Source organism: Convolutriloba macropyga, unplaced genomic scaffold (assembly GCF_964194025.1).
Source record: "Convolutriloba macropyga unplaced genomic scaffold, txConMacr16.3 SCAFFOLD_3877, whole genome shotgun sequence".
NCBI lineage: Eukaryota > Metazoa > Xenacoelomorpha > Acoela > Convolutidae > Convolutriloba > Convolutriloba macropyga.
The window spans coordinates 767-24,815 of NW_027450204.1; the positions used below are offsets into that span (position 1 = coordinate 767).

General features: G+C 35.1%; 1 protein-coding gene across 1 annotated transcript; it reads left to right on the plus strand.

Annotated features, from left to right (window-relative positions):
* Positions 1 to 378: 378 nt before the first annotated feature.
* Positions 379 to 13,847, plus strand: LOC142355707 (uncharacterized; the record flags this gene model as incomplete). Its single annotated transcript, XM_075407788.1, has 3 exons — positions 379 to 506; positions 914 to 1,231; positions 13,627 to 13,847. Coding segments are annotated over 3 exons (655 nt in total), but the record flags the coding sequence as incomplete, so codon positions are not given.
* Positions 13,848 to 24,049: the final 10,202 nt, after the last annotated feature.

The window sequence follows — 24,049 nt, forward strand, 5'->3', positions numbered from 1 at the left end:
CGCTGGACCAGCTTTTCAATGATACCACTCACAATTCTCTGCGATGAATATATCGATCGGCCAAAATTGACTGAACAAAAAAAAACCCATTTGAGTATATAGTTCCTCCCCTCCGCAAGTGGGGTCGGAATAACTAAGGTCTATAAACGATCCCTTTTCCAAGAGAACGTTCGTTTATCCATGAAACCCATATATGGTTAATGATTATGGTTTGAAAGTGTCAAGGCGGTCAACTAAGGTCTGATGAAGGCGGTCAACTAAGGAATGATGCCTCCCCTGACTAAATGCCCTTTAGTTTCTTTACCAGAGGAGACCAAGTAGATGGACTTTCAGCTTCAGGAGTGACGTGGCGTTGAAATAATTTTATTGTTGTTAAAGGGACGTGGAACCAGTTTTCACAGCGGCTGGTTTGATACCTGGGATGCAATACCACTTTTCCATTATCACAAGCGCAGATGATGAAGGGGCAGTTGAATCGTCCCCAATGGCCATCACTCAAGATACAGGTAGACTTGTATGCGCTCACTTAAGTATAGGAATAATCTTTTACAAACTTACCCGGTGGTGGGGGGCAGTTCGCGATCTTTAACAGAGCTAATTAACAGCTGACAATTTCTATCCATGTCACCATGATATCCCAGGAGCTTCTGCAGAACTAAATTAGGTCCCATTTCTGAATATACTTGACCGCCTCGGTTTTTCTCTCGCGAGCTGGTCAACTTCATCAGAAGTATTTTCAACGTCACGCTGATTAGCTCTAAGATAGATGGAATTAATTGAGTGATTAATCAGCGAATGGTTTTTATAGCGGTTGGGCGGCGGGGGCGGGTTGTTGGACTCATAAATAAATGTTAAACAAAATCAAAGCAGGTGTCGTTTATCTAATACTCTAAAACTTTTTTTATTTGCACAGCTCCGTTCCCACCTTATAACGTCGTCGGGTCACAGTTGCACGAAGATGAGCTGAAGATTTTCGAGATAGAGTTCTCAGAGCCTGAAAAAGGCCAGTGGGATCACTTTGAAGTGACAGCATACGAGACAAAGGATGATAGAAGGTCAACTGAAGCCGTTCTCCAAGACAGAACAATTACACTCCCTATGCGTGTGAACGACGCTGGCTCATTCCTTCTTCATTTTTCCCAATTACAAACTGAATATACCGTCGAAGTCTGGACTACGAATAAGTTTGGGAGGAGAAGTTTCAAGTCAGCAATCACAACAATTAAAACAGGTTAATGTCCATTTCAAAATATGTCTTTTCATATACATATATATATATATATATATATATATATATATATACACATATATATATATATATATATATATATATATATATATATACATACATATATATATATATATATATATATATATATATATATATATACATATACATATATATATATATATATATATATATATATATATATATATATACATATACATATATATATATATATATATATATATATATATATATATATATATATACGTATACATATATAGAACACATTTAAAAAAAGACAACAATCTAAAGTTATTATACAGACATTATAAAGTTGACTTTGATAATATAAAGACAATATAAAGTTTCCAGAATCTTGCAAGATAACTATTTGAATTCGAGCCGGGTTGTTTTACTGGTTTGCTTATCAGGTTATTGTTAACTTACTGTGGTGACATTAAGTATGGACAAAATTGCTGTGAATTGTTTTGAAATACAAACAGCCACTGCTTTTCTATTGGTATTATTATCACGCAATGTTGTTTTCAATTGTTTTTGTGGAACATGATAACAGAAAACTGCAAAAAATGTAACCTTAATAAAATTATTGCATGCATTGGAAAACTTATCAGCAGTTAATTTCAATATGTATTACATTTATGAATCACAACCATCAAAGCTTTTCAAAGCATCACAGACAAAACAAAATTCAACAAACCAACATAAGCAAGGTGGTTGAGAAATTGACAAAAGACTTAGATGGTTTTTCATTAAAGTGAGTACTGGACAAGTTTATTTGATCAACTCACACCTGCTGGGGCAACTATTTTCATTTCATTTAGAGATCTTTGAGATTGAGTTCTTATCTCTGCCCTCGGTGAAGTCATCAGTTCTTCGATAAATTTTAATTTTAGTGCTTATTTGACATAAAATATCTCAATTATGACAAAAATGTAAGCTTTTTTCATAATCCGTAGAAATCACTGAGAAAATGGCACGTTAGAAACAAAATAAATTGAAGAGAAGATTAATCAACAAACCAGTTTTCGAAAAAAGCAAATGGAAGTAGAGGAAGGACAAGCTGACATCCTAATGTTCCACAGTGCACCGTCCGCATTGTCATCTGACGCTCCAAAAGTTCCCAACCTGACAAAACAATTGAAATAGTCATCGATTTCAGTTGACCTCAGTTGACCACCCAACTTCACCAAATACTCCTCCAAAGAAACCACAGCTAACCTCAGTTGATTCTCCAAGGTCACCAAACGGTCCACTAAGATCAGCTAAATTACACAACTACCCGTCAAGATCATTAAAAAGACCAACAGCAGAGAAGAAATGAAGACAACAATCAATGAAAACCAAAACGGGAAACACGATTAAAAGGTGTCGATCGCACTGTCAAGCTCTTCTGACAATGTTGCAAACATTTCTAACTGCGTGTCAATGAGATTTTAAAAATCAAATAACAGACAACCAACTTTTTCAACTGTCGGACAAACAAATTACGTCATAGATATTTCATGCATAGACAAATCACGCAGTCTGAAAACGGTTTTACGTCCTTTTCGAGAATCACATTAGTTTACTCCGATAAAAAATCAAACAAATTGTCAAGCAACATTAAATACCGATTTGGCCAGAAACTTCTCTATAAGTAGGAGATCATCATAGGTAGCACTTTTGGGACGTCAAGGAAAACAGAAAAAATCTATTGACACCAGCCAACTTGATATTCACAATCACAAAAAGAGACAACCGTGTTCTCAAACAACACCTACAAATCTCAGCAGGAACTTGATTCGAAACAAGTGAAGTCAAAACTAATACCACGACTGAAAATTCAAAAATTTTACAAAACCGAATTGTAAACAAGTTTGACTCTAACATTGGAGGATAGTCAGCTTCAGGTAAGCAAACAGCGCTTGCAGAACATAATGGCGCGTTGCCGGAAGAATAATATGATACTAACCGTATGACGATTGTTAACAGTGTTTACGCCCCCAGAGGCAAGCAGGAATTTTTTCTCAAAGAACAGGAGCCATTCAACTTCCCACACAATCTCAAATTCAACTTAAAACATTTTTAACCAACCATCAATCCGTGTCCAAATTAGCGCCAACATAAGCCCTAACAAAATCATGTCCGAATAGAAATTTCGATGACTATTGTGCTACAGCTATTCATAAAAGACCGGTAAACAGTTTGCAAGCAGACAGCAACGAAATTTCTCACTACTGGATCTTAATGGTCATTTAAAACCAATAGCAATTATCTTTGCTAACAGTCAGTCAGCAGAACGTCTGTAGAGCATTTTAAATAGCTGCCCTAAATTATCCATGGTGCACAAAAAATGGCACAAAATGTTGAATCAGATAATCCAGCACGTTCAAAACACAATTTCAGAGGCACAAGTAATTTTTTTTTACCAGCAACCGATTCCAAATAACATTAGCTCCGCTAAATCAGTAAACCATCTTCAATGTTTCAACAGTTGTCATTATCGAATTTTCCTTCGAAAGGCATGATTAAGCTACCGGAACGAAACCAGACGAGAAGAGTGTTCAAGTTGTTCTCGACAGCTATCCATCAGAACGGTGAAATTGCATACAATGAAAGAATGAGTAATCTCAAAACGTTAATCGTGAGGTCAGCATGAGAAATTTGTTGGGGTTCTTCTGTTAACACTGGATTTTACGACAAAGTCTAACCTGAGCTTTAAAGATGCTTTTAAACTATCAATATGTTATTTCTAACGTAATCTAAAAACTTGAGCAAAGGTGACGGCCGCAAGCTAGTGATCAAGAAACTCTGATAAGCTACAGTTCTGTTTTGCGTTCAATGGTGCCGACTTGCAGGATTTTTGCGAAGATTAGAGTTCTACTTATTTCGCTTTTCTAGCACGAGAAAAGTTATCTTGGTCATTGAAGTTGAAATTGCGACAAGGATTGAACCTCTAGTTGACATTGCCAGAAAACTTCAGGGTTCGGAGCATCTTTCCTTGTGGATGGAGTTTGTGAACAAACACAAAATTCCTTTCAATCAAAACACAAAAAATGGAAGACGAAAAACCCTAATAAAAAAACAGAAAAGGATTTCGACAACGAAAAAGAGTGGACAACCCGAATTCCTGCCAAAAGGTACAAGAAAGGGGATAGAAATTCTGCACCCAGGAAAACCACAATGCAATCTTGTCATAGCAATTGTATGAAGAAAGCAATTTTTCGAATACAACAAAAAGTTTGCTAGTAGTTTTGTCCACGAGTCAGCTAACTCAACAATCACCCACACACAACAAATTTCGAGAAAATACAGTCCATTGATTGAAAGATATAGTTGCTTGAAAAAGTTGAAAGTTCCCTCAAACTGACTCCTTAATTCATACACTTTTGAGGGCATGGTAAATGAACAGATTTTGCCACGAACAAGAACGGAACAAACTCTCAACGATTCAACAAGTTGTTGTTATTGGCCAATGGAAGCAAAAGTCGTTAAACTTGGTTTTGTTTCCCGGCCGTTTTACGAAATCCAGTGATCCGCCTAAGTTAAACTTCTTGACGGGAGGAGTTTTGATTACGCCCCACCAGAAAACTGATTGATATCTTGAACAGTATCCGAATTTGCAACACAGTTTTCCACATTTGAAAAAAACTTAACTCGAGTAGTTCATGCAACACATTACAGTCTAAGAAGAAATTAGACAAGCCACCAATCATTCTTTTTTTGCGATTAAAACTCATCTTAATTGGACTTTTACTGGCTCAGTCAAATTGGGCTACGAAGAACCAGGATTATCCGTTTATTCCTAGTTTAGAAGCGTTTGGCCAAAATGAATTTCTCTCTCTCACTCTCCTACTTTGATAGAAGGATTCATCCTGAACGGAACTCAAAGATAAAGCGCCCTGTACCAAATCACAGTAACGGTGCCATATAAATGCTAATTCACACTTTTCACCCAACACTTAATAATTACAGGCAGTTGGGAGAGGTGTATGAGAAGTCTCTAAAACACCGACATCAAAAACCGGTAAAACTAGCTACTCATTTTGGCCAGCTTTACTGCCATCAGCCCGGGCCGAGGTGTCCACCCCCAGTGCATCGTTATTAAGCGAGATTAGGGTGTAAAGCCTTTTCCGATCTTAAATAGCAGGGAAAAGAGTGTAAGAGTGTAATTTTACAAAAATTACACTCTTTTTACACTCTTTACACTCTTTATTCCACTCTTTTTACACTCTTAAAAATTACTTTTGATTATACTCTTTCGTCCAATTTTTAGTGGGGAAAAGAGTGAGAAGTGTAATTTTGAAGCGATTACACTCTTAGAAATACACCGCAATTTTGAAGAAAATACACCTCGGGCAAAATCCTCGGCCCGGGAGTGTATCTCCCACAGATTTAAAGCAGTAACAGTATAAAAAATGGAAGAGCTTCGTTTCGTTTCTGTTGCCATCAGTGCCATTTTTTGCAGTTTTGTATAATTGAAAAGTATCATCGTATGTTGATGCTCTTCTGGCCGGCCAGTCCCAATACACTCGTCGCAATTTTAAATCTGACATTTCTCAAGTGAAAACTTTTTTGTTCTTAAAAGATTGTCAAATTATTCAAACTATGGTACAAAAGGTTTCAATGGAACAATTTCTCGCACTCCCTGCCTTTTTGAACCACTGAGAATTGTAGCGCCATTGATTTTTGCTGTTGAAATTGTTTGAGAAAACGTGTAAAATAGGCTTAAGCTCGGAATTGCCACCTTCTAAACGGCATACGTGGATCAGCTGAAATTGTGGTCGACAAATAGCTGTACACCAATTGAAATCCCTCGCCCTTTAACCAAAATGACATCAATTAAGAGATTTTTTGAGCTTCATGTTTTAACATATGCCTCAGATCTAGCCTATGAAACAATCCTTTGCATCAAAATTAGTAAACTGTTCTAGCTATTTTTGCCTCAAAAAGCCCCAAAGCTGGTCAAAGCTTAGGCATAATATTTTTCCAAATTTAGAACCTCAGCAGAAATCCTTAGAACTTGTTTGATCCTTTTTCAATAAACACCTAAATATAGTCTTCATTGAAACTAAATTTGGACTGAGAGCATGGCTGTTCAACCTTGAATCAAAATCACAGCAAAATTAAACAATTAAAGTGGTAACCGTTTAATCGAAATTCACAGCCATTTTTGTTCCGACCCCACTTGTGGGGGAAGGAACTATATACTCAAATGGGTTTTTTTTTTTTGTTCAGTGAATTTTGGCCGATCGATATATTCGTCGTAGAGAAATGTGAGTGGTATCATTAAAAAGCTGGTCCAGCGTAGAATTCAAAAGTAAAAAGATTTTTTTGAATTTCGTTTTTTTCGAGGAGTTATCGAGGATTGAAGTTTTGTGTGAACAATGGGATCTTTAGCATGATTGTTCACTTTTAGTACAATTTTCTTCAAACTAAGATCTTTTTTACGAAAACATTAATTCAAATTTCTATAAAAAGAATAAATTTTGAGTTCGTAAAAGTTGAATGCAAGGCGATAGAAAGACTAGTTCTGGTCTCATAGGGAAGTTCACTATCAAAAAAAAATCGAACTCTAATTGAGAGCCCTTTTTTTAATAAAACTTTTCTCTTTTTTGCTTTTTTAAGTCACCTAGAGACAAGTCACATTTTATATCGACGTTCTATTAATGACAAAACTCCTTTATAGTCGAATGAAGCGCAATGAACAAAAAACGTCGTTTTCAAGGAATTGCTCATGTTTTTTTTTGGCTTCGATTCTGAGTTTTCGTAATTTTGAATGAAATTTTGAATTTCTTTTTGAAGTTTTACTATTTTTTTTGGAGTCCTATGGTAGGGATTCATTGACTAACAGTGCAATATGTTCCATAATGAGCATTAAGTGAACATGTCTATTTCATTGAGGGGGCGGCTAATGGCTGTTAAGACTTAAAAAATAATTTTTCGAATTTTTTTTTGAATATTAAAGAATCATAACCTTATTATAGTGAATTGTAAGTCAGTCCAGGGGTGAGAGCACCCTCTTCCTTCCTACTGCAACCAAAATTAAACTGGTTAGCGGTTTTATCTTCTATCTATTGGTTATATGACTTCAATGACAAAAAATTTCAATTTTTTAAAATTTTTTTTGGATTTTTACGTATTATTGGTTACTTTTGAAATCTTATCACATTATCCAAATATTGACAGTTCCCATTAGCTTAAAAACGATGTTCTGTGGATGACCAATAAAAATTTTAAACAAAAATTTATGGTTTAAATGGCTTCGACACGTTATTCTTGCACTTTTCTACTGATTTTTTGGTTTTCTCCTGTTTTTTTTTGTTGTTTTAATAGTCATTATACTTACTGTGATCTCATAATGAATACCTATGCATGACAAACATAAATGTACTGCCACCGGGGCATCTTTGAGCGTTTTTATTGACTTCCGTTGAAAGCTATTGAATTTAATGTCTGTTAAAATAAAAATCATTTTTCGAAAATTTTATTTGAACAATAACAATTCCTAAATTTTTCTTGAACTGTTAGTGAGTTTCAGTATTGACTGGACCCACTTGCTTTTTACTGCGACTAAAAATATTCTGTTTAGCTGTTTTATCTTCTAGCTATTGGTTATATGACTTCAATGACAAAGATTTCAATTTTTTTAAATTTTTTTTTTGGATTTTTTGAATTATTGGTCACTTTTGAACTCTTTATCACATTATCCAAAGATTATTGTAATCCAATTGGCTTAGAGAGGACGTTCAGTGGATCACAGAGAAAGTTTTCAGAGAATAGCTAATGGTTTAATTGTCTTCGACACTTTCTTCTCGCATTTTTCTACTGAATTTTAGTTTTTGCTGTTTTTGTTATTGTTTTCTGTCATAAGACTTATTGTGATGTCTTTTTAACTATCTATGCATGACAGACATCATTTTCCTCCCTATGGGTTATATCTGAGCATCGTCATTGAGCTCCGATGAAAGATTGAGTTTACTGGCTGTTAAGGGTTTAAAAATAATTTTTCGAAACTTTTGAAATTCAACCATTCCTAATTTTTTTTCGTGAATACTCTTGGTCATTGTTGGTTCTAACAGAATCCATTTCCGTTCTACTATAGCCAAAATTAATCTGGTTAGCGGTTTTATCTTCTACCTATTAGTTTTAAAACATCAATGCCACGAGAATTCATATTTTTTTTGGGTACTTTATTTTGTTTTTCGATACTTTTGAAATCTTATCACATCATCTTACTGCTGAGAGTCCCTATTGGTTTAGGGAAGAAGTTCAACGGATCATAAATAAAGTTTTCAGGGAAGAGCTTATGATTTGAGTTGCTTCGACATTTTCTTCAGGCACTTTTCTACTGAATTTGTGGTTTTTGCCTCTCTCTGTTGTTGTTTTCATAGTCATTAACTTGTTGTAAGGTCTTATTGATGAAATACGATTGGCAAAAAAACTTATTGTCCCCTCGAGGCATCATTTATTGTATATACTGGCTTCCGTTGAAGGCTAATGAATTTAATGGCGTTGATAATACGTGTTTTCCCGCAATTTTCGTGCGTCTAATGTATTTGTTTATATTTGTTGATTTTTTGAAATTATATTGATAAAAAAGGTTTTCCCATTGCTCCCGAAAAATTAATTTAAAATTGAGGAGTGTTTAGTGAAAAGTTCATTTTTTTAATGCCTTCGACCCTTTTGTCGCTCAATTTTTTTTCCTGAATTCGCTGTTTTTGTTCTTTAGGTAGCCGTAAATTGCTCACAGATCTCATAGGCTTGTAATTGAGGACTGAATGAATGATGTTGCTCGAAACATTCAGTATATAGCGAATAGGTTCCTTTCGTCAAATTTAACTTCTATTCATCAATCAGATGTCCCATCGAATTTCGTGTATTTCAAGAAATAACATATATATTGATATTATGTGCCACTGTTGTTTCGTTTTTCTGAACGTTTATTGAATGGCCATTTTTTGCGTTTCTTTTTCTCTTCCTTCAGAACAATCGCGTAATAACAGATCCCAATGGTTCTTAAATGTGGCCCAAGTAAACTTATTTAATCTTTCAGTATAAATCCTTCAACTGAAATAGCAGAAATAACAACTGAATTAAAAATACATATTCAGATGATAGCTATTGATTTTAATGGTAGCAAAGGTTTGTGTTTTCGCAAATCGTTTGTAATTTTTTGAGTTTCTCTTTAGTTTGTTTCTATGGCATAGTCTGACCACAGACGGGTGCTTTTGGTTTTGTAATGACTTTTTAGTAATTTATCAAGGATTTTTTTATTAAAAACCAATGTTTTTTAAGATTTTTGAATTTTCTTGGTGCAAAAAATGTTGATTAATTTTTAAGTTTCGCCTCACTGTTCGTTCTTTTTGTCGGCTTGTTACCTAGTCTCGTTAAGAAAACTTTTCATCTGCTGTATAGTTAATAAAAGGTAAACTTGTGTAGTTAAGGTTTTATCTGACTGCATTTTGACGTTGTTACCAGGTGCTTTTAAATTTAGATATTCATTTTTTGCCGCCAAAATTTTGTTGGTGCTATTTTTTTTCTAGTCTCTTCAATGTCAGGTCACGTTGGTGCTGTAATGAAGCATGGCATTAGTATTTCAATTAGTAGATAGAATGTGTAACGATTGTTTTAAACTCAAACATCTATTTTTGTTATCTCTTGATTTGGTTGACATTTTAGTCAAAAATGTAGATGAGCTCGGGTCGGAACATCATGTGCGAACGCACATTAACGAGCCGCCTTGTTTACCACAAATTCGAAGCTCCATCTGTATAAAGAACAAGCTATCAGATGAATTGTTTTGAAATATTTCTGCTTCTGATTTGGTAGAGCTGTGGTAGAGCGCCCGTAAAGTGGAGATAATCTTGAACAAAATCTTCAGTCCCGATAAAACAAAAACAAACAAAATCCAACAACGGATTCTTCGATGCAGACGGCAGTGGCAACCAATAGTCATAAAAATTATCAAAATAAGAAAGGAAAAATTTCGATTAATTCGGTGTACCAAAACCTTACACCATGTCAAGCAAGTCAAGAACGAAGATGTCATGGAATCAAAGCAAAAATCTGCGTTCAAAAAGTTTTCATGTTACAAATGTCATTTTGTGCCATTTTTCTAAGGGACCGCATCCTCAGAGTTGGCAGAACACAAAATTTTATTGGGATACAAAACAAAGTATTGCATAATAATATGAACGCAAAGTAGTTTCATTCCTGCCTTTTTAGAGAGGTTTCATAAAAAATGCAGCCAATGTTTTTTCGCAGCACCACTTCTGTGGATACAGACATTTCAAATGACTAGGACTCCAAAGCCTGTGGCAGGCAGATGTGCCGGACGACCGGGATTTAAAAGATAAATCAGTGATCATCACAAATGGTGGAATTAATTACAATGGACTATTCACCATTATTGAAATAAGACCTACCAATGTCTTTTTGATTTTTCCTGACGTGAAGCGTGCACTTTTATGTGACAATTGACAGAACAGGGTCAATTTAGGCTCATACAGAAAACAAATGAGCTGTACTTTTTAAATATCAGGGACGCGATAGACTAATGCGGGAAGTTTTTCATAGCATTTTAGAGTAACAGAATGAATAGTCAATGCTTCATCATCGACACATGCCCGAACCGACAATGAAAACGAAGACCAGCCGACTCCAAACATCGTCTAAATGGACGTGCACAAGTTTTTTTTCAGCAAAAATTAAGTCTGTAGACCATATCTTTGATACAATAAGTGAGACAAAGATTGAATCTGGAAAAAACTTGTAAGAGAGCGTGCTCTCTCTGACGAATTCCTGAAAAAAAAGGACAAGAAGCAAAAGGGAACAATACCAGTTCGCCAATAAAAGAGAGCGCTCGTAGAGTAAATTTTGGCCATTGCGATGCGTGACAAGAACGTTCACCGTCTAGTTATTTTGAAGTAAAAAGCGCTTTATGTCTTTTACTGTAACCAGCTGCGAAAAAAGAAACCGGTGAGGCTAAGTGGGCCCCGAGAGTGTTTAAGACGGCAAATTTTTCCCTAAAATGTTTCGGCTTCTAAAATTTAATCTTTAGACCGTAATCTTCAAAACCGTAGAAAACATCGAACAAGGGGAAATTGAACAATTTTAAATCTGACATTTCTCAAGTGAAAACTTTTCTGTTCTTAAAAGATTGTCAAATTATTCAAACTATGGTACAAAAGGTTTCAATGGAACAATTTCTCAAACTCCCTGCCTTTTTGAACCACAGAATTGTAGCACCATTGATTTTTGCTGTTGAAATTGTTTGAGAAAACGTGTAAAATAGGCTTAAGCTCGGAATTGCCACCTTCTAAACGGCATACGTGGATCAGCTGAAATTGTGGTCGACAAATAGCTGTACTCCAATTGAAATCCCTCGCCCTTTAACCAAAATGACATCAATTAAGAGATTTTAACATGTTTTAACATATGCCTCAGATCTAGCCTATGAAACAATCCTTTGCATCAAAATTAGTAAACTGTTCTAGCTATTTCTGCCTCAAAAAGCCCCGAAGCTGGTCAAAGCTTAGGCATAATATTTTTCCAAAGCTTAGGCAAAAAATTAAGTCTGTAGACCATATCTTTGATACAATAAGTGAGACAAAGATTGAATCTGGAAAAAACTTGTAAGAGAGCGTGCTCTCTCTGACGAATTCCTGAAAAAAATGGACAAGAAGCAAAAGGGAACAATACCAGTTCGCCAATAAAAGAGAGCGCTCGTAGAGTAAGTTTTGGCCATTGCGATGCGTGACAAGGACGTTCACCGTCTAGTTATTTTGAAGTAAAAAGCGCTTTATGTCTTTTACTGGAACCAGCTGTGAAAAAACAAACCGGTGAGGCTAAGTGGGCCCCGAGAGTGTTTAAGACGGCAAATTTTTCCCTAAAATGTTTCGGCTTCTAAAATTTAATCTTTAGACCGTAATCTTCAAAACCGTAGAAAACATCGAACAAGGGGAAATTGAGAAATCAACAAATAAATTGAGAAAATTATCATAAAAGCTATCTTGAAAAAAAAGTAAATCAGAGGAGAGAAAGTAAATCATACAAGTTGCACCAACAGGCACCTTCATTGTCAGGTGATTGAAAAATTTCGATCGATGAGTACATGTATTTTTCCTAAACCCCGGGTCAAAAACGCACCAAACTACTATCATGGTTAAACTAGTATCATGTTTAATTCAGTAAGGTCCTGATATCAACCGAACAAACGAACTAGGCCGTCGCCAGTAATTCTGCTGAGGAAGTGACTTTTTTGGGGAAATGACAACGGGCCTTTAAAAACAAAGTAAAAAAAGCGATCAACGCCGGACGGACTGGTGGCCAACAGCAAGTGGAAAAACATCCATTGTAGCCAGTTTAAGTGAGGACATTTTCGTAAAGAGATGGAAAATTATGTTACTAAAGCTGGTTAAATAACTCTTTGAAGTAAAAAAAATTAAGTGAAATTATCATTTGATTTCATTGCAAAATTGTCGAAGAGTGATTTCAACTGTGTAAAACTTTGTCTATGAGCTATTTAGGTTGCTCAGAAATACACTAAGTTCTTAAAAGTATACGTAGAGCATATTTCGTAACAGTAGGCGTAATTTGAAAAAAAAACAAGTAAAATTTTGAAGTTGTAAAAAAAATTTCATTCTGCTTTTCTGCTACTGACGCTTAAAATCAACATAAGAATACGCCTGCGCTTAAATTGAAGATTGCAGAGAATTTCTTTCAAGAAAGAGTGAAAATATGAGAATTTACAAAAACGGACAGTTTTGGGACAAGTTAATTATGGAATCAAACGAACACATCTGTCGTTGGAATTTTGTATGAAAGCTGTAAAAACTATGTAATAGAGGTTAATGAAGGGCTGAAAGCGTAACTGCGCTCATTACTATACAATTTTCTGCTGCTGATGTTGACGTTTCCTTAAAAAATTGTTTCAGGTTTACGTAACTTTTTGCTTCCACATTGTAAGTTAGTCATGCGTGCAAAAATTCAACAGGACACAAATAATTGCTACAAATTACGTTTGAGAGGAATTGAACTAAATTTTGGGGATAAATTAGGAACAGACTTCTCATCTTGAAGGTCCCCATTTCCCTTGGAGTCATGCTCCATTTTTTCATATTACCAAATTGGGTTTCCAATTACTAAACGAACAAACTCATTGTAAAGAAATTCATCATAATTCAACAAAAGGATGACAACAAATAATAGATACTAGGTCAGGATAAATGACCAATAATACGAATGTTTTGCAATGTTCATTTGAAATCCTTTATTTGAAAATCAAATTGATATCAAGCTCACAGATTTTTAAATGCAAGTCACCATTAATTATCAAAACGTCGTAAAATGAACGTCGGATAACATCTTTAAAACTTCCTTATAATCTTTGTCAGGCGGTGTAAGAGAATGTGATCAAGAGGAAGAAACATGTGACAAAAGTGAAATCAATGAAAGAAACAAAACAGACGACCGAGGAGCATCGTGGACTGTAATCTATGTTCTCACAGCGATTGTCACAATATTGCTCATGGTAACCATTGTGATGGCTGTGCTCATTGTCAAGTTACTCAGATCCAGGTATTTCAAAATAGTTACTTGCTAAGGTAACGGTATATTAAGGCCAATTCGAATTTTTTCCTGACTATTTGTACAATGTGAATCTATGATCATGCTACAGCTTCTTTGAATTTACAATGCGTATATTTCTACAAAATTGAACACTAAATAGTGTATTCAAGCAAATCCATCCATGGCAAATCAGTCAGAAAATTATTTGATAGACCATTGATTTTTTATGCGCCTAGACCATTATCAGAAAAATTTAGGTGTTAAGAATCCGAGTTTATCAATTAAACAGATGAGATAAAACATGTTGAACTCGAGCGATTAACAATTCGTATGAATCTAAATGTCTATCAACGAGAAGTTCAATTGATAAGTCCTTGAGCTGTGATCAGGTTGTCTATTGTCTGCATCCATTTCAGACAGATATGTTAGCGGTGACCTTCTAACCGCTAGTTGACAGATCTTCTGCCATAACACAGGGCAAGTTTTAAAGAAGACAGTTACTGAACTGAGCTATTGCGATTAATTCCGTGCCAAGATTAATTAGGTAGATGTGTTAACTAAGAAGTAAATGTATCATAAGTTTTCTGGTGAGTGATTTAAAGTTTGCGTATTGTAAATGTCTTTATCACCGGTAATCCTTGTTAAGGAAAAGCATAAATTCAGACTCTATCAGCGATATACACCATTATTGGAAACTTTTACCCGTACCGAAGTGAACCTACTTTCAAAAAAAGCACGTGCGTTGTTAGTTTTGTTAGCTCGTTAAGCGAACTCAACAAACAAGAGAAATTTACAGAAGCTTCCTGTTTTTGCGTCCTGTCTGGTTGACTAAACGAAGTGCCTAATATCCTGTGAGATTATTCCTACTACCCCCTCGAGCCCAATCTGTCCCCACAGTTTTCTGGGGCGGTTTGCATGTGAAAACAATCGTCTTACAACATACAAAAATCTTTGTTCGTTGGAGCAGTTTTCCAAATTCAGTTCCCCACAACCTGAGCTTTTTTTTCCAAAATGAAATACAACTTACGAAATGCAATTTTCGACGAGAGTGGTGGAACGCAATTAGAGAATGTAGGCCCCAAAGGCGAATCAGAGTATCTTGAAACAAGCAATGACATGCATACGGGTTTGACTCTTTGTAATTGCGAAATGTAAGTGTAAAGACTTTTTTCAGGTAGCTCTAGGCAAAGTTGTTTTTCTGCCAGATACAGCAGATAAGCTGTACAGAGTTCGAGTACTAGAAAGTGGCGATCATTACTCCGAAATAAGATATATTGGTTGCGGGTCAGAGCACGACGCTTGGTTCAATTGCAAATCAATTTGGGCTTTATCAAAATACAAAGAGCAGTTGGGCAGCCGTCGGAAAATCAAAACAGACCCCTCAAACAAAATAGACAATTTACTAGTCTCCTGTAATTCCACTGATTCCACTCAGTAGAATAACTCATATTTTGAACTTGTTGATCTCTCAATAAAATCCGAAAGTAACAAATTGCCCGAGGTGTTGACAATATTGAATTCGTAAGTGCGAACCTGTCGCTTTGTTCCTATCAAATTCAGAGCAAGGTGGATTCGATTACCATCAGGTATTCTTCTTGAATGTTTTGAGAATCCAGACAACAAGACAAATTGACAAACTTTTTGCGGTTTCCAAATGCGTTCTACGTGCTTGTAACCGAGGAGACAAAAAGCAAAAGTTCAATCAAGACCAACGACTTTCAAAACGTTCTGAGCGTTGCAACGTCGGTGAATATGAGAAGCTTTGGAAGATGCTGTCTCCATGAAAATATCAAAAAGATAGAGAACTAACAGCGTTGAAGAAATATTGGTCAGAGCAAAAACGTTGTGTTTACAATGCCAATTTGGCCGAGCTGCTAAAGTTTTAGCTTCTGAAGGTCTTGCACTTGATAACAAAGCTACATTCAAAGCACTAGAAAAGTTACACCCTAAGGGTCCGTTACTCGGTGTCAGTATACCTCACAACACTGCATCCAATTCGTTCCAATTCACTGAAAACGTTGTTTATGATCACCTGAAGTCATTCAGCAGCACTCTGCAGCCAGTCCCTCTCAGATGTTTGCAGATCATATTCAACATGCAGTAGACTGCACTGCACCTGTTCGATCTGAGATTGCTCTGATAGCGATAACAAAGTTTGTAAATTTTAGTAGCAGTAAACTCTTTCTTGCTTTTATTTGCAAAGCACTCTGCTGCGCTTTTCTCACGGCTTTATCTAAAAAGAAAAATGGGGTGCGTCCGATAATAGGTTCCGAAGTGTTGCGATGCCTAATATCAAAATGCTTGACAAGTGAAACTAAATCAGAAACAATTGAGCTGTTTGAGAGTTTACAATTGGGAGTCGGCATTAGCGGAGGCGCTGAGACACTCATTAATTCGTCAAAAATTACATACGATAACATAGTTAGTATTCAGACGGACAACAGTGATTTCCAAAACGCTCTTAACTTAGTGCAGTGCTCACACTTATTAAAAGCAACTTATGAATTTAATTCTGGAATTGCCACCTTCATCAGTTTTTGCTACTCCCAGCGCACACCACAAATTTATAACACTGCAATCAATCAAAGTGAATCGGGTCTTTACCTGGGTGATCCGCTGGGACCGTTATTGCTCTCCCTGGCGTTATGGTCAATCATGAAGAAGATCAAGACCTCAGTTTCAAGTTTGTGACAATACACTTGGTAGTTAGATGATAGGTTTATTGCTGATTCTGATGATCAGATCAAACAAACGCTTGAAACCCTAGCCAATGAAGGCCCTGAGAGAGGTTTAATCTAAAGAAAAGACAAATGTGAGCTGTGGTCAATTAAAGATTTACCCTCCCATCAGGCAGTATAATGGAATCTGTTAAACGGTTTTGAAGTTCTGGGTGTTGCAGTTGATTCAAAAGAATTTGTCGCTTCTTGTTTGAAGAGGAGACTTCAAAAAAATTTTTCAATGCTGGGTAATTTACATCACCCCTACGATCCTCAGTGTGCATTAGGTATGGTTCGTTACTGTTTGGGAACTCTGAAACTAGTGTACTCTTTACGAACTAACACTCCAGGACACAAGATGCTAGAAGTATCGATAAATATCTTTGACGGCCAAAGAAAACTGTTGGATCAAATTTTGGCTCAATTATTGGCGATGACGTATAGAAATAGTCTTCCTTATTATCAGTTTGTCGGGACAAGGCGCCAGACAGTCACAAGAGCATCTCAACGGTGCTGTTGTGGGCTCAGTTATAGCCTCAGACGAGCTGGTCAACAAAATAACAAGTAGGCATCCCTCACAAAGTGACAATTTTAAAGAGTTACACCAGAGTCTGGAACCGTTCAATCTATTTTCGCACACGCAACAGAAGATCAAAGAAGCACTTGATAAAACTAAAAGTGCCGTCCTAAAAAGAAAACAAACTTCAACCAGGGAAAAAGCAAGACTCCAATCACTATACCTGCCTCCTTCCGGGTGCGTTTTGCTGCACTTACAATTCCCGCTATAAGTCTTTACCCTTTGGCTAAGGAATTTCAAGTCAGTGTCAAGTACAGGCTCGGGATTGAGGTTTATGATCCAGAACCAAAAAATCCTTAAGGCAAGTCAGGTACACGGGACACATTTGGTGACCATGCAGTTGCCTGTCATGGAAGGAGAAATTTGATTTCAAGGCACGATAGAATTCGCAATCATATAGCTTCCGCCTGTTCAGCATCTAATTTGTCTCCAGTGATTGAAAAACGCAATCACATTGCAGAAAATAAATCACGCCCAGGAGACTGCTACTTGCTTTTTTGGAAATCCGGCCAATCTGCTGCTCTAGACAGCTTTTAATCCCTCTCTGCAATCTAGCATTATTTCTCATGCGGCAGAGAAGTCGGGGTATGAAATTGAAGCCGCTGAAGATAGAAAATATGCTCAGTATGAAAATTGCTGCTCAACAATGAATTTTGTTCGTCCCTCTGTCGTCGTTAGCTGATAGCAGAAATTATCAGTCAGTGGGACATTCCATTGCCTTCGACAGAGCAGTTGAGTCACTTTCCTTTGTAATTATACAAAGCTCAAGCTCCATAGTTGAATGCAGCAATTAGTTAACTTGTCTGATAAGTTGCGATCCAATTGTGTGCAACGCAATGTGAAGATAGCTTTTCCTAGACGCTTGTGTTGAGGCGAATCAATCTCTTGATAAATTAGAAACACGTGCGAAGTATTACTGAACTCACCCAATGAGAGAGGAGTATTTTCTTAAGCAATGTCTTCCAACAGGCGGGAACTTGAGCTCAGTCCATTAACGCGATGAAATTGAAAAATGAGAGTTAACGGGCTGAGGGAGAGAGGAAGAAACATCAAAGATCGGAGAAAACATTAAGATTGGCAATAAAAAATAATCAGCAAACATTTAAATTTTAGTTCAAGATAAATCAAGATTATTTAATTATGGAGACTAAGCAGGTTGCAATAATTGAAAATCATCCTCAATTTAAACCTTGAAAAGCTAACATGTTTTTTTAAGATGTTTTCCAAGTTGCCTCCGTGTAGAAAGTTGTTCAAAAGCCCGTCAAAGTTTTAGGCGTTAGAAAATTGATGCCGGTTTTTTTGTCGAGCCAGTTTTGGTCCATTGATTTTTTCTGGAGATAAAGAGATTTTTTTGTTGTGCGGAAAAACAACATGATTACTAATTGTTTTTTGGGAAACAATTCCTTTTTTGGAAAAAAATGGCAGCAGGTGAATTATCTCAAAATGTTTAAGGGCACTGTTTTATTCAGGTAAATAGAGATTGTTTTTCCCCACTTGAAATCACCTGTATTAAATAAGTGATTTGAGCACTGTTCTAACGCAATTGAATAACTTCAATTTTCGAAACAGAGATTAACAATTTCAGAACAGACACTTTTTCTAAGCTTTATTTTTTATATAACTTTGCAATAGATATTGTCACGTTCATCTAGATTTTTGTTTTTATAACTTTTTTGTTTCAGAGTTTATGATTTTCAGGAAAGTAAGACAAAGATTTTTTGGCGTTTTTACCTTGAGAAATGCTGACCCGACAATTTCATTTTCTTAGTCTTGAAATGCAATTACAATATTCGAAGTTAGTGTCAGGGCAAGCTGGATGAAAAGTATGAATATTTGCCATTCTACGTAGTAGTGGTAGTTGATTTTTTATTATATGGCTTGCTTTGGGGAAACGGAGGCCCAATACAAATCTGCAACCAAGAAATTTCTAAATATGTCATTTTTAAATTTGTATGCCGTATACTAGTACACAAGCCATAGAACTGTTTCTTCAGACCTTTCTTATGTCTCTAGTTCAGACAATAATTCACAAAATTCAAAAATCTAACAAACATTCTTACATAAATCTGAATCATGCAAAGATTGGTATTTTTTGACAACTTAACTGTTTCTAACCAAATTAACCAAATTAAGTACTGTTTGATGTAATCCATTTTCCTTTTAACAATCGCCCCCATCTTTTCAGCTTGCTATTTTGCTTACAATCTAGAGGATTTTGATTGTATTGATGCGCTGTCTTTTTACGACTCGACGAGGAGTATTAGTGGAACGTCTTTTACGAATCGAAGAGGCCTTATGGTCTACTGTTTTCACATTTCAAAGAATTTGAATTGCATTGGGAGCTATTTTCATTTATAACTCGTTTTTGTTGGTAAGTGGGCGAGCAAAGAAACCAAAATTGCAGGGAGTGAATAGAGTTGGAAAAAATTATACCAGTGATAACAATTGAAGAGCATGTGGAGAAAAGATAGAAGGAGTGGTTATTTTGTCCATGCATTCTTTTGAGGGAGAGAAGGAAACGTAGGTGTGAAAATATGTGAAAATAAATAAATTCAAACTTAGGCTTTGTTTACTAAAGCAAGTTTTTTGATACAAAACTGACTCTTTCTATAAAGTTTGATAAAAAATTGTTAAATTTTACACAATTTGTTTCATGTTTTCCACATTTTTTCTCCTTTTTTTCAAATTAATAGATGTCTGTGAAATGGTTAAGGCTTGGTTGGTTCTTTGTTGTGAGATTAGTAGCTTTCATTGCATGAAGCGACATTCTTTGCTTGTATGTGTATATACACTATATGAAAAATAATGTCCCTAGATATCCCTGAATTTTTATGTTAATTTGTTTTGGCAACATTTTTTTGTTGCTCGACTTAAAAATTTTGTTTTTCTGCATGGATGTGTTCTGTAAAACATACATTAACTATTCGAAAACCATTTTCTTTGGGTGATTTTGGAGTCATTTGTGGATTTATTTCGGGTATACTTTTAAGATCTGCACACACATTTTCATGATTTTTGAAGTCAAAATGGAGTACTGTTTTGGTAACGCCGAGACAGCAAAATGGAGCTAAAAACGATTTTTATGGCGTGGAACTTTTTCAGTCAAATTTTCGAGTAGAGTGAGAAAAGGGTGTTTAATCAGAGATTCAAGTTTTCAATTGTGCAATTTGTCTTTTGTCTTTACTGAGCGTTTTTCGATTTATATGGTCGATTTTTTTTAATGTGGTTTTGCCAATCCACTAACATTCCATTTGAGGTTTAATTTTTGTTTAATTAATGAAAATTTTTGGAACTCTCTGTCAGGATTTGTCCTTAGAGCGGGCAAAATTTTGATGTCCCCCTCTCATTCTGGTCAAAGTGCTTTTAAGCAGAACTTGCCCAAAGAAACAAACTAGAATCACCAGAATCAGTATCTAAAAACCAAGACAAAATTGGAAACAGGATAAACCCATTAGACACAAGTTTAGATGCCCGCTACATGATATTTTTTTGCAAACTATATTTATTGTCCCTACTGCTTGTTGGTATTGATAACAATAGCCTTTGTATCCCCTTATCAAGAACCGGCAGTATGGCTAACTACGGAGTGACAGAGTTCAAACAATAAAGTTTTTGTAAAAATATAATTTTCTTTTTCTGTTCTTTTATTGCCAATATGATATATGTTAATCAAAGGCGGCTGTCTTCCTTCAATCTGCTGAGTGTGTATTCTAACTTATTAACATAACAGCTCTATAAGAGAAATTGAGTATATTAGACAATATGTTCCCGAAAAGCTGTCAAAAATATGTTTTCACTTTATTCTTTTCATTTCTATTTGGTTTTCTTTATTTATTTTTTTTCAAACTGAGTGGCATAGTGTAATAAATAGTTTTCCTTGTTTAGTTAACGGTTGGTTAGGGCATTAGTTGGTTTTTACTTCGAGTCAATTTCGGAGTTCTTCGGCTATGATTTAAAGATGTTTTACTCTTTTTCGTCTCTTTTAATGTCAATCAAATGTCGAATTAGAGTGGGGTTTCTAATCATGCTCGAAATGTCAGGAAAGCAAAAAGGTGAGTGAATATAAAACGTGAGAATTTAGTGCTTGTAAAATTTTTCCGTATTTGAAGGCTAATTTTCACGTGCGGCAATTTGATTCTCTTCCTCCTCTTTTCCTAAACTATTAGATTCAAAAGGTTCTGCGAGTGTTCTAACATTGCTTGTTTGTATTTTTGCAAAAATAGGCAGTTCATCAAAAGGCAGTTACTGGTTCCGATGATTGAGAAACATAGACACGTTTCTTTCAAAGAAATGTGAGTGATCTTTTATTTTCCCGTTCTGGTAATTCTTTGTTATATTTTTTCGAATTTTGTTATGGAATGGTGTCAGTGGTTTTTTAAAGGGAGATAATTAATACTATGTAGTGAATTTTATTGACATCGAAACGTTTCAACTGATTATTCATGCCTTTTTCACTAAAAACCAGTGCTTTTCTGAATCTTACCTTATAAAGAAGTTGTCTTGGTTATGTTACAACATAGTCAAAATGAAGAAAGTTCTAATCGCTTGCAAATTAGGTAGTAATATATGATTTGATCTCATTTTCAGTGTTTTTCTTGAACGTGACACTATTTGATTTCAAAACCTGAAGACCTTTTTTTTGCGTTTTGCGTGTACCTGTTCGACTTTGTTGCATATCATTGAATCTAATTGAGCATATGGGAAATTATCAGTTGCCAATGAAACTTAAATTATGCATTTGATGTTTCACTGTACTTAGCTAATGCTTTCTATCACATTGAAACAAAATGTTTCTTTTTTAAAAAAGGCGAAATTTATAGTTTTGCTCGTTTTGTCGTTCAAATTGTGTGATTATTTTTGTCTCATTATTGGCAATCGCCATTGACTGCTTATGAGGAATAAAGGGTTCCAATTAGTTATTTAAATTCAAAGTGGTGCTTTCAATGACTTTAAACGATTTAAACTAAAAAAATTTTAGTGTTTTTCTGAGTCTCGGCTGTATTTTTGTGAAAATAGCAGCTCTCACTGGTCTTCCCACCAGAACCTGGCGCATCTGGCCCCATTTCGTTGTCTTGAACTTTTTGCTATTTTTTTTATTGACCAAGGTGCTATTTTAAAATTTTTTCGGATTTTTGAAACATGCAGCCATTTGGCCTTATTTTAGTCCCCTTTTCACATAAAGAAACTGCTATTCTCTGTCTTATAACTTTAATACCTGTATGTTTCGTCGCAAAAAAGATTCAGTTTTCATTTTCTATTTTATCCTGCTTTGACATACTTTCTGGTAAATTTCTCAGTTTTTGCCGAATCTGAATAGTCTGTCATTGATTTCCATAAGCTTTTTGTATTGTGTACTTTTTCAAGTGCCGAGACCGCTGAACCTGTTGAGAAGGCCTTAATCCAAAGTGAAAAAATCAATTTAGTCAATTTTGAGGACAAAATGGTTCATTTTTGTATGTTTTTTGCCATTATTTGTATTTTTATTATATGGCCCTAAAATAGACATTTTTTAAATGTTCATTGAGGTCTTTTACCAACTGAGGTCTTTTGCCAAACTTTAATTTTATGATTCATTTCTTGGCTAATGCCAAATAAAATACTAAAAAGGGATCGTGATTTTCGCTGATTTTTTTGAGTTTTTTTAAAAATCTTTGTAATTGTTTTCAGTTTTTCTATCTTTAGGCGCCAAAGAAAATTTCTTAAGACTTGAAAATAGTTTCTATGGACAGTGAAATGATTTTCAATTTAATAATTTTTAACCGCTCGCAGTTTTTGTTAGACTGTTTCATTTTCTCTTTTTTCAATATGTTAGCATTTTTTTATTTTGTATATCTTTAGGGGCCATTAATCCGTTTTCAATGCTTGTGCGCGTATTATTGGTTATAATTAACTTGACGAAAATATGACCAGTAATGCTAATTTCATGTTTTTTTTTAAATTGTGAAATTATTTGTTTGGTACCATTCAATTAGTCTACTGCTGGCAAGGTGAAACAGCCTTTGGTTTCTCAAGCAATTCTGTGGATTGAATTTCAACACTTGTTCTACTATGTGTTTTGTTGGTTGAATGATAATTTGTCTCGCTTTTTTATAGTTCGCAGATAGTTCAACCTTTTGCACAAAAACTTTTTGAGATCTTTAGGCTAATTTTACCATTCTGTTATTATGCTCAAGGTGCTTTTAAACGGTAGTTACTCAGCAAAGCAATTTCAAAAGGCAAGGGATTGATAATCAAACTAGATCTAGAATAGAAACGTGTTACACCCATAAAACAAAATTTTAGATGCCAGAATTTTCATCATCTTGCAATTGCGCATCTAATCTGTAGCTTAAAGTAATTTTTTTTCAAAATCAATTTGAAAGTATCTAACTAAACGTCAGTTTTATGTAAAGACAACATTTCATATCCAAAATCTGTAACGTTGGAAGAATAAAAATTTCAAAGTTACATTTTTGACAAATTCATTCATGTTTCATGTCACACACGCACATTACATTACACCCAGTTACACACAAAAATACACAACACACACAAGCACAAACTCAGAAACATCTATAATATGTATATATATATATATATATATATATATGTATATATATATATATATATATATATATATATATATATAATTAATTCACTTCCTAAGTACTATGTTGCGCAAATGCATTCTATGAAAAAAACTTGACAAAGAGGGTTTGATGTTGCGCTTGCCGATTAGTGTATCCTAAGAAAAAATATATTTTCATGAATAAAATTTTTTAAAATCCTCAAAATCCTGCGACGTGATGCACCAAACCATTTGCTGAAAGCGTGTCTCCAATTTTTTTTCCCATCCGAAAGTTTTTAACTAAGTTATAAAAAGTACAAATTCAGTTTCATGTTATCACGCAACTTTCATTGACAGATTATTTGCTTCTCTGCCCACAAAATATTATATCAACTGTTTGAGTGTAA